Source organism: Pleurodeles waltl, chromosome 11 (assembly GCF_031143425.1).
Source record: "Pleurodeles waltl isolate 20211129_DDA chromosome 11, aPleWal1.hap1.20221129, whole genome shotgun sequence".
NCBI lineage: Eukaryota > Metazoa > Chordata > Amphibia > Caudata > Salamandridae > Pleurodeles > Pleurodeles waltl.
In genome coordinates this window covers 859503447-859516337 of record NC_090450.1, presented here as the reverse complement: position 1 = coordinate 859516337, position 12891 = coordinate 859503447, and the positions used below count along the sequence as shown (strand labels likewise).

Genomic DNA, 12891 nt, shown 5'->3' with positions numbered 1-12891 from the left:
GGTAACCCATGGGGCAGGATGCAGTGTATTTAAAAGGTAGGACATGCATGTTACGTTTTACATGTCCTGGTAGTGAAAAACTTCCACAGTCGTGAGGCATACTCCTCTTATAGGCCAGCATTGGAAAATCATTAATATACTTTTAGGCGGTAATTTCTGATCAGAATGAAATAGCTACAGCAGGTTTCATATCTTTGGAATGGTAATGATAAATCCTCTTTACTGATAAAGTTGGATTTAACATTACTATTAATGAAATGCCACTTTTAAAATGTAGGCATTTCTCTGCTCTTACTGCTCTGTGTGCCTTACAGTCTGTCTCCATTACACGTCTTGTCTGTGCTGGGTGACAGCTACATTTGTGTATTCCATCCAAACAGCCACAAACACAGAACACTAAACTGCATCTGCATTTATCTGCATACCCTTCGGGTCTTCCTGGGCAGGAAAGGTGGTGGGGCTCACACTTACACTTCAAAGGGTAGTGTCCTGCCCCCACACAAAGGACTGATAACCCCCCACAGATAGCCTAGCAGAAAGGACTGGGCTGAAAGGGATCTGGTGCACTTTAAAGCCATTCTTTGAAGACTTCCCCCACTCCAATGGCACTTTAGGATATAAGTATTGGGTCTCTGAACCTCATTAAAATCAGACACTTCTGGACCTGGAACTGAGGGCCAGATGTAGGAAGGAAGCAATTTGCGAGTTGCAAATTGCGAGTCCTTCCGACTCACAATTTGCAACTCGCAAATTGCTATGCAGTACGGTGTCTCAGACACCGACTGCAACTCGCTATGGGGTCGCAATGACCCACCTCATGAATATTCATGAGGTGGGTCGCAAATTGCGGCCCCATAGCGAGTATAGGCACTCGCTAACATGGAGGCCTGCTGTAGTCAGCAGGCCTCCATGTTAGCGACCTGCTTTTCAATAAAGCAGTTTTTTTTTTTTTTTAAATGTAGCCCGTTTTCCCTAAGGGAAAACGAGGTGCATTTCAAAAAATCCGAAACCTTTTGTTTCGGTTTTTTCAGGGCAGGGAGTGGTCCCTTGGACCACTCCCTGCCCTGAAAAAATATTTTGGGGTCCATTCACAAAGGGGAAGGGGTCCCATGGGGACCCCTTCCCGTTTGCGAATGGGTTACCATCCACTTCAAGTGGATGGTAACTGCGACTCCATTTGCGACCGCATAAGCGGTCACAAATGGAATTGCATACCATTGCGAATCGCAAATAGGAAGGGAACACCCCTTCCTATTTGCGATTCGGAAATGCATTTTGCGAGTCGGTAACTACTCGCAAAATGCATTTCTGCATAGGAAACACGCATTTGCGAGTCGCAAACAGCAAATTTTGCCGTTTGCGACTCGCAAAGTGCTTCCTACATCTGGCCCTGAACCTCTATCAGAAGAACTGCTGTGATGTGCAAAGGGCTCAACTGGACTGCTTTACTTGAAGGATTGCTGATTGCTGCCCTTCTGCCTGCTCATCTTTGACCCTGCTGGAAGGACTCTGCCTTCCAACCAGAGTGATCTTCAAGGACTTGTTGGTTTGACCCCTGTTCTCCTGAAGTCTCAGGGAAATCAAAGACTGCGAGCCTCACCCTTGCCTGAGGTGCCCCCTCCAAGCTCTGGGCCTCAGGAGTGGGTTCTGCAGCTATTTTCTGCAAAAAGCGATGCATCACCTCCAGTGCGAGAGAAAAATTGTTGCATCGCTCTCCGATGATGACGCAGCGGCTACCCGACGACAGCAGATTCACAGCCTGTGCAGCTCACCAATAAGGCTCTGCATTGCCCGACGATGACGCATCACATTCACTTCAGTGGAGCCCGACGATGATGCCATGCCCCAGCTGTGCAGAAAATACCACTGCATTGTGCCCTCAGCGTCAACACTTTACTCCACCAAAGGTACTGTGTCAGTGGACCCAGGGTGGGTTGTGTAGCTGGTCTACCCTCCATTGTGGTCAGCCTATATTTTGGATTTGTATCGGGCCCTCGCAACCTCAAGTAACCTTTTAACCACTAGAGACTTCTAAGCACTATTTTCACATTTAGGTCCTGATTTGTATCTTGACGGTAACGATCCTGCCGTCAACTTTTTGACAGAAAATCTGTCTGCCACCTCAAAGTTCCCCCCGCCATATTTATATGTTGGCTCTCCCATAGACTAGTGGTTCCCACCCTGTGGTCAGTAGTGCCACAGGGGCCAATGACACATTCCCAGGAGGTCAGCAGTCCTGGACTAGTAGGAAGGCACTTCTCCAGCTGGGGCCTCTGATAGGAACATGTGCATGTTTTTATACATATTACTTTCCTTGTGCAGCAGTTTTAAAATCACTGCAATGTTCCTTGTACTTCCAGCAGCATTCCAGCAAAAATTGAAGCATAACTCAGTTGATTAATGTACCTGCTAGAGAGAGAGATGGCAGATTTGTCTAGTGGCAGATTTGACTCATCTAAGGTAGCGCAGATGGTTAATATGCCTGCTGCAAAGAATGTGTACCATGCAAAGAACAGTATTTTATATGCATTGCACAGTGGGTAACTGCTTTTGTCACAGAGATTCTTTTACTGTGCATTTCATAAATTACAATCGTAATCTAGCACAGTGAGCCATGAACTGTCATCAAAGAGCTCCATGCAAATTGCATGGTACAAGTTAGAAATTTTAGTTTTTTTCCCAGTCTTTCAATTTCCTTATGCTGTTAAAAAAGGATTGCTTGTGTTGAAATGCAATCTTATTATTAAAGTCAACGTTAACCACTGTCTTGTGTTCTGAATCCTGAGCGTATGCTCCTCCAGACCAAGCACACTTAGAAAATGCCTATCAGTGTGGATGACATGAATCCTACAACTTGTTATCCTCTGTAAAGTGCTCAGATACCCTACACTGTATGAGAATGGTGCTACAAAACAAACAATTATGTGTGACAGAGAGGCTACAGAGAGCTGAGAGGCCCTAAAAGCTTCCTCAGATCTTTATGTACCTAAAAAATAAAAACATAAATCACTTCAGAAATGTAGAATCTGACCTGAGGATTCAGCTTTCCGAAATAAAACCAAACATTGAAAAGTTAGGTGGTGAGATGCAATGCCAACCTTCCCATTAAAATGTTTTGATTTTTTTGCATATTTTTTCAATATAAAATAATTATATCTTTAGTAATTTGTTTGGTGTACACTTGTTTTTTAATTTTTGTGAATTACTGTTTTAATGTTTCAAATTTAAATCATACAAATTGCTTAGGGGACCCTGGCTTATAGTAAAGATTCAGTGGGGATCCTCAGAAGTCAAAATGTTGTGAACCACTTCCATGGAGGAAAGCCTGTATTTGAACCACCATCTCTGCCATGAAACACCGCCCACATCAACAGTGCCATAGTAGAGTGTCTGACAGCTAAACCCCAGACACCCTTCCTGCCATGCAGATTTGGATGTGCCTTACCACCAAGAAAAAGTGGCGGTCTGACCTCCATGTTGGAGTTTGAGGATTGGGGGGAGAGGGGGTGAAAACCTAGCATTTTTCCCCATTCCACCCCCGTCTTTGACTGGACATGACAGGACAACACCTGCCATCACTGCTGCCACCAATCCATGGAGAATACACAACCCCCCCTGTTGTGGGACTCAAAGGTAGGGACGCCGCATTGCTAGGGTATGTTGCGCAGGCACTGCATGGTAGTGTTTCACATGGCTAGGTACACACTTTCACAACACACATATTGTGCACAAGCACAACTGTCATTGTGGTGTCATCCTTGATTGTTAAATTATTGCTGGCACTACAATGATGGGACACTTACACTGAACAATGATGTCTATGTGATCTCATTGCAAGGGGACCTGTACGGGTATGTTTGTGCTATCTGTTGTCTATGTGTGTCTGTTCCCATATGTGTTTTTATGTGTGTGTGGATTGGCTGTTTGAGGTGGAGGGAGCTGGAGCGGGTGATGCGGTTGTTTCTGTATGTGTGTCACTTGCATGCAAGACCGATGTTGTTCTGTATGTTGTGTTGCTGTGTGACACATTTAGGTGTGTTGCTGCTGTGTGGCAGACATTGTCATGATGTGTGTAGTTGTGCTTGTGTGTGAGTGTGTTTGTGTAGCTGAGTGTGTATTTGTGTTGGTTGTTGCAGATGTGCCGTTTGTGGGTACAGTGTCAATGGTGTGAATATGTTGTGGCATGGATGTATGTCAATGTGTGTTTTCGGCGTGTACGAGTTGTGTGGTGTCAGAATAGCAATGGGTTATTGTGTGAATGTGTTGTCTTGTGTAGTGTGTAGTGGTGGGGTACGCATATGGCTAAGGGACAGTGTGTGTCACTTACCTCTCTTCCATAGCTCCTGCCAATGTACGAAGTCTATTGGGTGCCGCCGGTGTCTTCCTTCATCAACAATCCGTTGCCAGTCAATCTGTTTGCAGAGCTATAACATCTAAATATGCCGGGTGGAAGTCCATTGACTTGACGGTCTTCTCAGGTTCACGGTTGACGCAGCTAAATCAGACTCTTAATCTTTAAAAATTAATTTTTCGACTTCCACTGGATGGATGTTTGTCGTTTTGTCAGATAAATATCTTTTACTCAGATAAATATTCTCTATTTTTCTAACCTGTTGTGGAGTCTTTTTGTGGTAGTTTCACTGTGTTACTGTACGAGCTACTGCACAAATACTGTACACATTGCCTTCTAAGTTAAGACTGCCTGCTTTGTGCCAAGCTACCAGAGGGCGAGCACAGGATAATTTAGGTTGTGTTGTGACTTACCATGACTAGGGTTGTGGTCCCTACTTGAACAGGGTGCATAACTCTGCCTACTAGAGACCCACTTTCTAACACAGTGGAAATGTTAATGACTTTGGTTAATGTAATGTAGGTGAACACTCACAATCTTGTAGGTTTGTGGATTCTCACATACCTCCTGCAGAAGGTTTTCCACACTGTAAACATATGTATATGTACTCCTGTGAAAGGTTAGAGAAAGTGCAATTCCTGGATGGGAAAAGAGAGCACTGCAGAAGACAGTCTCTTCATGAAAAACAACATTTCTTGTGAACAAGCAACACTTTTGCTTCACATTTATGCAAGCATATTTTCTAATTGTGTTTCATAGGGATAAACCTCGGCTCCAGATGTAGAAAATCATTAATTAACAGATTTCCAAATTTCGATTGTGCATTTTCTTAACTGGACACATGAAAGCATGTGTCCCTGATTTAGAATTTCCATCTTTCTGACAAAATGTTGTACAAAATGTTGACTACCTTTAAGCATGTGCCATACTGCCAAGAGCCATGTTTTATCATTCCAAGATAGCTTTTGAACTTGGCAATACATCTTTCCTCTCAGTTGGCAAGTAGCTCTGTAAAAAGCTTCACTTTAATGGAGATTTTGATTTCTTTATGGCTGACTTTCAAAGTTATTTCCTTTTTTATTGCTCACAATGATTTCTAAGCATTTATTGATTTTCTCTTCTCCTTGCCTTCGGTAACCTTTTAGACCAAATTGTCAGCTACTGAATTAAACCATTTCTACATTATAACTGCTTGTATTTCATTAATGCACTGGTGAGGACAACGGGAGGGTGAAGAGTCTCCTGTCATCGGTAGACGTGTCAGAACAAAAAGTTGCAATTATAAAGAACTGACATAAGTATAACTTACACCACCGTAGATTTCAGACGTCATCAGAGAGGTAGTATATGCAGTTATAAGCGATGCATTGAAAGAGCATAGCTTGGCTGTGCCACTACGTCTCTGGGAAAAAGAAAGTGAAGGGGTGACCATTTCCTGGGGGTCACAATATGGTGGACACATTTTGTGTTACACTTAATATGATTAATTTATTCCTGCATTTCAAAGCATGTGAGTGGAGTGCATCTTTATTTATGGCATATAATCAACATTTTATAATTTTCTTTTCAAAACTAACATTTTAATAGTGTTAATATGCACATCTGTCTGGTATGTTCTTATATGTTGTATCTAGAATTCATGTAATTTGAAAATATATTTGTGGTTTATTAACTTGGCTGGAGTGAAGGTCTACACATATAATTTTCTTTTTCCATTTAACATTCATTGTAGGGTTGTTCTTTTTAAAATGTTTCTTTCAAGATGCAGGTGTTAGGAGCAGAGAGGGAGTCAACAAGAAGCTCATTGTGTGTTAAAGATAAGAAAGCCTGGGACTAATTATGCAAGGACGAAATGAGGAGTGTTCTGGAAGCTTGTCAGTTTAACTCTTTTGAATTTGTTGAGACCGAAGATTATAAAGATGGGATGCATCAAGGGTTAGAAATTGTAACTTCCAATTAAATTTAATTAGGATTTCACTTTAGAAGCTTTGACTGTGATGTCATCGTCCTGGGAAATTGTGTTTTAAGGAGGGTTTAGTTAGTTAAGATTCAAACCCTTTCCTATCTTTAGAGCTGAACAGACTCTCCTGAGGTATAGACCTCATTTTTATGTGGCTCCATGCCATCACACCTCTTTTAACGGAATATTCTACTGAATTTCTGTTTGTGGACCTTTTTTTGTATTACGATGGTTAGAGTTTAGTTTAAATGGTTAGGCAGGAGTGTTTGGTTCTCGTAACCAAGAATCGAATGCTTTTACTGATCTTCTGTATCTTTCTGTATCATTGCAATAGAGGTTTTAGTCTTGTATATGCTAACTAGGTTTAACACAGTGTGACATTTCAATTCTCCTTTACTGACACTATGGCCCTGATTCTGACCCCGGCGGTCTGAGACCGCCGGGGCCAGGGTCGGCGGGAGCACCGCGACAGGCCGGCGGTGCCCCGCAGGGCATTCTGACCGCGGCGCTTTGGCCGCGGTCAGATTTGGAAAACCGGCGGTCTCCCGCCGGTTTTCCGCTGCCCTTGAGAATCCTCCATGGCGGCGGAGCGCGCTCCGCCGCCATGGGGATTCTGACACCCCCTACCGCCATCCTGTTCCTGGCGGGTCTGCCGCCAGGAACAGGATGGCGGTAGGGGGTGCCGCGGGGCCCCTGGGGGCCCCTGCAGTGCCCATGCCAATGGCATGGGCACTGCAGGGGCCCCCGTAAAGGGGGCCCACTCTGTATTTCAGTGTCTGCTTTGCAGACACTGAAATACGCGACGGGTGCCACTGCACCCGTCGCACCTTCCCACTCCGCCGGCTCAATTCTGAGCCGGCGTCCTCGTGGGAAGGTTGATTTGCCCTGGGCTGGCGGGCGGCCTTTTGGCTGTCGCCCGCCAGCCCAGGGCAAATCCCAAAATACCCTCAGCGGTCTTTCGACCGCGGAGCGGTATTTTGGTGGGGGAAGTCTGGCGGGCGGCCTCCGCCGCCCGCCAGACTTAGAATGACCCCCTATATGTTTATTCTATGGTTTTGAGACTCATTTATGTAACATTGACTTTGAGTCCATAATAAACCTATTTAAACCTGTGAACTGACTCAAAATGTTATTATGTGACTTTTGGGTTATAAAGAAACTGATGAGATTGAAATTGGTTACTCTTCACCCATCGGAACTGAGGAGGAGAGATTTGTCGGAGCCCAGAAACAGAGAAAGGGCACCAAGCTCTATCAGCATCATAGCGGTGCAAGTTGTGCTTATGTCAGTTATGTATAACTGGTGAATTTCTGTGTTTTTTATTTTTTATTTTAAAACTGCAGTTTTTTATTGTTAGAAAAGCTACATATACATCTGCCTTAACCTTTGGTTTTCTGAGTGAATTTCTAAGGCTTTTTAAACATAAGTAAGAAATCTTACTTCCTTACTTCCATATAACTTCACTTAACCTTAGTTTTTTCAGCGAATTTCAATTTTTTTAATGTAAAGTAGCATTTTATTATGATACGTCTGAAACCAATCCCCCACCATGCACTGCCCATGGCTGTTCATAGGATGGGGTTGGCATTAGAGCCTGGCTAGGCCCTGCATCCATCCCCCGAGGGCAACAACCCAATCACCATGCATGGCCTTTGGCCATGCACAGCTTGGGGTTGGCTGCAGATCCTGCTCCATGCTAAAGTTGATGGTCAACTCCTGCAGGCAGTCATGCCCTGTGTTAGCAACCACAAACGGACCCAATCATACATTCTTCCCTTTTCTTATATTTTTATACTTCAGACCTGCAGGACTCCTGCTAGAGCGAGTCCCACAGGACCACACAGGGCATCACTGAGTCATTCAAAACTCTCACAGAAGCAGACAAAATCTCTGCAAGCATCCCAAAGGACCGACAGACTGAAACATTTTTTCCTTTCATTTTGGCACCAGAGGTGACCATTCTGTGACTTCCCAACCCCATAAGGGCCAGATGGATCATGGTACCCTTACCCTGCCCCTACTACTTTAGATTTTTTGTAACTTTCAGCACACAGGGCCTGTGTCCCAGTATCCCATAATGTTGGCCCCAACATTTTCATTCATGCTGTGGCAAGCCAATAACATTATTTGGTCCGAAAGGACTGCTGGCTTCCACAAGACCAAATCAGCCAATGGAAAAAAGCCCTCGCAACCAATCAGATTGTTTTTGTTTTCTCCCAGTGGTTCAACCTTTTTGATAACCCTATTTTCTCAAAAATGGCTGAATGGATTTACACCAAAAGAACAACGAGCACACTTTCTCAGTAAGGGTACAGCTTTCTGCCAACTTTGATGAAATCAAAGTTCTGAAGTTTTTTTCTGTATCATTGTCTAATTTGTCCTATTTCAGGAGGAAAAAGTGTTTTAAACACCCTACATGTTTTCTTGTCCATGGCTTGACAGATCACCCCAGAATCTGTCAAGCCAGGAACAGGTGAGAGCTGAAGCAGATGAACTTTTTTTCCAAACATTTCATGGGGATTCGACAAAAGGTGCCAAAGTTGTTAGTAAAAGAAAAAAACTGCTTTTCTATGGAAATTCTGACTGACATATAACTGATACTTTGTTATATACATTAATACATGCATGGCCTCATTCCTCCCTATGGTCACAGAACTCCTTGGTTAGTTGCAATAACCTTATAATGCATGGGGGAGGGAAGTCATCTACATATTTAGTAGTTATAAAAGTAATAATAATAAAAATCATAAACTTTTCATGACTTTTCACAATGTTATATTTACATATTAAAGTGCTGTATAGTTCTAAATATCACCTACTAATGACTTGAGAGCTCTCAAAGTACAGAGTTGAGCCAATATCCAGTGAGGAAATAAGGTTGCAACAAATAGTACCTTAGTAGCACGAGAACGAATTGAGCAGACACTCAATACAGCCCTGAAAAAAAGTTGTACAAATACACTATGAATTGCGAGGCAGGATAGTCAATGCCTGTGTTTAAAAGTTTAGAACCCATCGCCATAAAACCTACTTTCATACTATTATTTCTGCTGGCTGGGCCCTCTAAAATGTATTCTCCTGGCTATGGCCATGTCTGGCCCTACCAGCTTTTTTGTTTTGTTGATTCCTCCATTCTTTCCCTACCTCTCTCGCTCCTTCCCTCCAAGGCTTTCTTCTTTTATTTTTTCCAATAGTTTTTTCAAAATTGCCACACACTGTCTTTGCAAATAGAGGACAAGAGGATATGTTTTACCACTAGATCTTTATTGCGGTAATCTCTGAGTTGTATCTCGAAGTGTTAACGTGTTAAAGTCATTAATTACTTCTTTAGAACATAGGTTTGATGGAAGACCTTCAATAACATTTCTTAATTCGGTTTTTCCACTGTTCTAGATCATAGATTTAGTGACAGATCATTATTCTGTAACATTTGCTAATGTCAATATTTCACTGTTATACTTCATATAATTGATGGCAGAATTTTTTATTATATATGTTAATGTTGGTGTTCTACCGTTGAGGATCATATACTTGATGAAAGACCTTTCTCTAACATTTGTCAACGTTGAATTTCCAATGTTCCAGATCATAGACTTGATGACAGAACTTTCGGACGAGCGTTTTAAGGGCGATGTGGCGTGCCAAGTATTGGAAGGCGAACGCGCCGAGAGGCTTAGAGCCACACGAGAAATAAAGGAGCTGCAGGTAAACTTTATGTGTGGGAGATGCTGAGTGTGCAGTGAGTGATGGGCAATGAATGTGATGAGGCGCACATCACTTAAGGCCTAGTGACAGGCCTGCTAGATTGGGCTAGTGGTCAGCAATTGCATTTCACGTTCTGTCACATTTAATACATCACCGCATCACCATGCCTCGCTCTGGGTCAAAACAAGGTAGCAGCCTATAACTATATCTACATAGAGCTGCTTTTTAACCCACAGTAGCTATGCCATTTACCTAAGTTTAACTATGGACACCCACTCTACTGGATGAAACAATTTAGTGGCTGCCAGAGATTACAAATGAAAAAATGATATAGTCATTAATAGCATGTTATTGAATAATACCAATAAAAGCGTGAAAAATTGTAATTATTTAAAAAAACATTATCTACATTTACCAACTGAAAAACAAGCAAAAATATATATGTAATTTCTCAGCTAAAATAACATCTCCATTTCTGTTCCTTTCTCATTCCTCTGGGGTTTCATCTTTTGGGTCCCTCGTCACCATTTCAGCTTCTCTACACCATCCCTCTGACTTTTAGCTTTCTTGTTTTCCATTCAAATTTCTCACCCAGTCTCCCTTGTTCTCTCCCCTATTTCCTCAGCTCTCCTTTGCCCTTCGTCTGCTCACATTTACATCATTCGCTTCTCCAAAATTCCTTTTCAACTGATTTGCATTGCTGCTGCATCTTTTACCCTTTGCTTCACTCCTTAACCTTAACTGGAGTCAATATCTTTTTTGTTTAATTAACTCTAATGCAGCGTGCTTTGAATATAATTTCCTGACGATGTAAGGGTGTTGTAAGAAATACATTGCTGGGATGGTATTTTTCCATTTTGATAGGCTAAAAGCTACCATACGTATCTAACTACAGTTTTTTTGGTAGCGTAGAGACGACTTCGTAGTGCTTAGTGCCGCAGGGAAGGGAGTTCGATTTCAGTTTGTGGAGATGTGCAGGTGCATTATTCCACAGATCTGTGACCTGACTGAACAGCATGGAAAAACCTTGAGAAGCAATAGGCTGAGTGTCCGATTCACAAAGGGACTTATAACTCATAAAGTTACAGTGCAGAGTGTCTACATTCAGGGTGGAATCACGGCACTGAGCACTGCAGTGAGGAGATTCTGACTAGAGTGTGGAGGTTCTACCACAAGCGTGGAGACTCCAATTTCATAACGTTACGAGTCATGAGTCCCTTTGTGAATTGGGCCCTTGTTTTTTTTATTCAAATGTCAGATGAAGACCTGGCCGCTCCCAGCCTAGACATGGGATCAAGATAAACAGCAATGAGTACATTAGTACAAAGTTGGCTTCTTCAGATATAATGCATCAATTATACTGGCCAAGCAGAGACAACAAAAGAGTTAGAGGAACTCAGACAGTCTGGAAAATTGGTTGTACAAGGAATATAGGGAACTACTAAATTGTCATAATCTATATTGCTCTGTGATTATTATCTTTTTATCTTAGAGTAAATACGACCAATTGCAGAAGAATCTGGACGTGGTCACAAAACAGCTGGAAGATTCTCAACAGCAGATTCATCTGCAAGAGCTTGGCATGGGCACTTCTGGAACAGGTCCGTTATAAAGGTCCACCTATGCCTGCATTTGTCTTTTTTCACAGCCAGTTCTTCCATTGAGATGTAGAACGATCTTATTGTAATGGGCTGTATAATATTATAATTGTATATGATTAATCTGTTCCACTGTTCAAATGAAATGTGAAGTTGATCCACAAAATTACCATCTTAGTAGATATGTTGCACATGTTTAAACCTTTCACTACTGTGTTGTTTGAGCACTTTTATGCTGGATTTCTTTTTAAAGAAAATCAGCATCTGGTTGTTTATAGCCCTGGGCAGAACTCACAGGGTTTCACTTTGCAGAATTCTGTGGAGTTACATAAGTACTTCGCCATATCCCATGGAGTTCCATGAGCAGCTGGAATCGGGCATATCACGCTGCTCATGCTGATATTTGGTGCCAAGAGCGTCTTCTGTGCTGTATAATCAGTGAAAACGGCACCTCGTGAAGTGCCAGAGAGCGCTGATTCTTTCTGCTGCTCAAGTAGATATTCTTGCCGGGAGGTGTTATAGAGCCTGAAAATCACGGTAGGTGATGGAAATTCTTGCACTCACCAACTTAATGCTGGTGAGCCGCAAGTGAGAAAAAACTCCACCACATGGCAGTTGGCGGAGTTTTACTGGAATCCCGAGCTCCAACTAGAGCATAGAGTGGGCAAAACTCCGCAACTTCACCGACGGACTGGTGGATGCCTATGCTTGGTCTTCCCAGCTGGGGCTCAGTACGACCAGTCCGTTAGCAAAGCAGCTTCTCACCTGGTGCCGAGAGGAACTTGCATACAATCTCCAGAGGATGAGGATTTGATGTATCAATGTGCCTTGGACAACCGGGCAACACCCATGTTGCGCTGCAAATCTAAGAAGGCAGACTCTAGCATCACAGCTCCATTGAGAGGAAAGCAAAGGGTGGCTACTTAAAGCTGTCCCACCAGACTCATGAAAGCCTGAAGGGTTTATTTGAGGGATGCATTGCCTGAACTGCACGGGAGCACAGGGGCAGTGATAAGCTTTCTTCATGGTACATTGCTTCTAAGTAACACAGACCTAGCCTCTAGAGCAATCACAGAGGGGGCCTGCGCATGTACTGTCTCACCTTTGCTGGGATGTAGGGGCTCCCGATTGATCAGTAAGTTGGGGGGTCTGAAGCTATTTCTCTCAGTTTTTGAGAGCATGTAATGCTGTCCCATTTGTAGTGGACATTGGAGGGAGACACACATGCAGATGATACCATGTCAGTACCCTGCAGTCGCCCCAGGGAGCAGAGACAC

General features: G+C 43.0%; 1 protein-coding gene across 1 annotated transcript in view; it reads left to right on the top strand.

Annotated features, from left to right (window-relative positions):
• MYO18B (myosin XVIIIB) overlaps positions 1 to 12891 on the top strand; it is a 1377385-nt gene that overhangs the window by 769305 nt on the left and 595189 nt on the right. The window contains exons 23-24 of the mRNA XM_069214702.1: positions 9897 to 10016; positions 11509 to 11617. Coding sequence (XP_069070803.1) covers positions 9897 to 10016; positions 11509 to 11617 — 229 coding nt within the window. The remainder of the gene's footprint in view (positions 1 to 9896; positions 10017 to 11508; positions 11618 to 12891) is intronic.